The 2,873-nt window shown below is 41.9% G+C and overlaps 1 protein-coding gene across 2 annotated transcripts in view; it reads left to right on the top strand.

Moving 5' to 3' along the window:
• ARID3B (AT-rich interaction domain 3B) overlaps positions 1-2,873 on the top strand; it is a 48,082-nt gene that overhangs the window by 25,560 nt on the left and 19,649 nt on the right. For both annotated transcript variants that reach the window (XM_015597657.2, XM_025040403.1), the window contains exons 2-3: positions 2,001-2,072; positions 2,281-2,353. In XM_015597657.2, coding sequence (XP_015453143.1) covers positions 2,001-2,072; positions 2,281-2,353 — 145 coding nt within the window. The remainder of the gene's footprint in view (positions 1-2,000; positions 2,073-2,280; positions 2,354-2,873) is intronic.

The following is a 2,873-nucleotide window of genomic DNA, read 5'->3' as shown; positions in this document are numbered from 1 at the left end:
GGAATTACTGGCGCAAATGAAATCACTGGGCATTAGGGCAGCCTACTGCAGCCTTTGAAAGGGGGACTGTAACTGTCTGGTTTTGCTGATCTGACAGGCATAATTCACCCTGATTATTCATTGTCCTAGTTGCCACCAGATGACACCAGGTTTCTGTTGACTGTAATTACAATATGGGGGTAAATTTGAGCTTTTTTTTTTTTAAATAGTGTTCTACCCATTTGGTTATTGGCCTCCCTGAGCTGAAGGTGCTGTAGGAAGAATTCCACAACCTCCTGAGGAGATGATGAGTGCACAACAGTCAGATAGCATTTACTGAGCACTTCCTTACACATCTTTTACCAGATAAGCAGGGAAACAATTTGGTGTAGTCTGTTTCATTTCAGTTGACGGTACCACTTCTTGGTTATGCTTACTTCCCTATGTGCTACATTGCTGCTGTCAGAAAGTGGGTCTACATCTCAGAGCCCACTTTGAGTAAGGGGAGCAAAGGATGGCCCCCAAATGTAACTGATAAGACCTCCTGTTTTCAGGCATGCTTTATTAAAGGAAAAAGAGGAAGAGACTGGAATTATGCTTCCATTTTATTGGCATGGTTTCATAAAGATCCCTGTGCAGTCCAAAGAATGTCCTCCCAAGAAACCTCTGCTCCCCTCTGCTCCCCATCCCCAGATGGCCCTCCCCAACCTCTTGCACACCCTAGCCAGTTGGGTGGTTTGTGCCTGCATGTGTACTTGCGTGTGAGTGCGTGCACATGTGGTCCTGGGAGAGAAATGAGTGTGATGGGCTCAATGTGTCCAGTCCCATCCACTGAGTCTTCCACTGACCAGTGAGGCAGGAGTGAACAGCAGACTGCTATTATGACATTTCATACACCCCACTAGCAGATGGTCTTTTTTATTCCTGTATGGTATATGTGTTTGTATGTTTTTATTTTTGAAGAGATGCTCAGTTGGTTCAAATAGCTGGTTAATTCTTTTTAACAATGAATGTAGTTCATCAAGCATTCACTGGGGCCCAATAAGTACCAGGCAGTGTGCTATATGCTAGAGGTATGAAGATCGTCTTTGCTCTCAAGGAACTTACAATACAGATAATTCTAAAATAATATGTTAAACTCTAAGCGTAAAATGTACAGAGATTGCTTACAGAGTACTTAGCACAGCCAGAAGTTAAGAGGAGACTGCCTATAGAAGATGATGCCTGATTTGAGGAATAAGAGTTACCCAACTGAATAAAGGTGAAAAGCAGATTTCAAGAACATAACAAAGGCATATTTATGTTTACCATTTCCTCCCTCCAATTGACTGGTATTGGTTTAACCTAATCAGTTAAATTTGGATTGGGTTTTCATTATTTTTCCAATGAAAATGAATTTCAGCTTAGTTGCACAGTCTCTGTACCTTGGGAATAATCTTAGGCCCTGGGGAGATACTAGGGAGTTCTAATCCCTAGACTTAGGGCTTCCAGTGGTGAGGCTTGGCTCAGAGACCACAACTTTGGGATCTGTGTCCTCCTCCTTTTGAGCCTCTATCCCCCACTCAGAGCGTTATATGGAAAGCCAGGCTAGCTGGCCTCACTATATAATATACAAACATACCATAAAACATACAAATACATATGCCATACAGAACCTGCAGAATAGTGGTACATCTCAGAGTGGTGGCTTCCAGAAGATTAGCTATGGATGAGCAGGTTCTCAAAAAATTGGGCCTTTGTATCTTTTTCTTCCAGGATTATCAGATATAAGTAGTACCCACTTACCTCCAACAAATGGAGATGATTGTTCCACCTGACTCCCTCTCATTTGGGAACCATAATTGAAAACAGAAAAAACAAGCTGTCCCTATAAGGGTGGCAGGGATAGTACCTGAGTAGTTGTATAGTGTGAGCCAGATAGCACAATTGCTAAGGGTCTTCATCTTCCCCCTAAATGATTGCCTTGCTCTCTAGCATACTTTTCTTATTCCTTCTGAACTCTCTGCTTTGTTTCCCTTTAGAATGGTGGTTTGGCCTGGAGTGATGATGCAGATGGAGGCCGGGGAAGAGAGATCTCTCGAGATTTTGCCAAGGTCTGTAATAGTTTCTTTTGTGATAATGAAAGGGGCAGTTCTGTGGTGAGTTATTGTATCTGATACCCAAGGAGTAGGACAGTAGGCCTATGAGTCACATTTGTAGTCATTCAGATGGTTGTGTATCTCTGGTGTAAGACTTCCTGCATAAGATGGAATTTTTCTCTTTTCTTTTTTCTTTTTTTTTCTGGGGGGATCGGAATTGCAGCTGTATGAACTAGACGGTGATCCGGAAAGAAAAGAGTTCTTGGATGACCTCTTCATTTTTATGCAGAAGAGGGGTGAGTGTGTAGTCTACTCGTTTCAATTCTGTGAATATTTATTGAGTGTTTACTGTGTACAAGTCACACTTCAACTTAACTCTTCCCCACAGAGTACCAGCGTCTTAGCCCATGAAGATAAGACACATTTACTGCTGATTGGTTTCAAACTTAGCTGAACAATTGACACCCAGATTTAAGAGAGCAGAGAGGGCCTTGGCAAAAAAATAAATGGAACAATCATCCCAATTGGGTTTTGCCTTATTTTTGACACTCTTCTGATTAACTGGTCTCTGGAGTCATTTCAAATTCAAATATACTTTTTTCTTAGCCTTACAGCTTCTCTGGGCATCACTTAAACCAGTATGTGGAGCTTCCTGTTGCTGCATCTCGCCTTATAGAGACTAAGAAAGGCTAATGAAAGAATAGAGGCCCCTCAGGATTTGTTGGGAGAGTCTGAAATGACCCATGAAAAGGAAAGCTAACTCTTTTTTTTCTTATCCATCGATTCTTTTATTTTCGCCTCCACTGGCTTAGTTGG

The sequence above is a fragment of the Pteropus alecto genome, unplaced genomic scaffold (genome assembly GCF_000325575.1).
Source record: "Pteropus alecto unplaced genomic scaffold, ASM32557v1 scaffold38, whole genome shotgun sequence".
Lineage (NCBI taxonomy): Eukaryota > Metazoa > Chordata > Mammalia > Chiroptera > Pteropodidae > Pteropus > Pteropus alecto.
The sequence above is the reverse complement of the archived record's forward strand: the minus strand, read 5'-3'. Positions and strand labels throughout refer to the sequence as shown.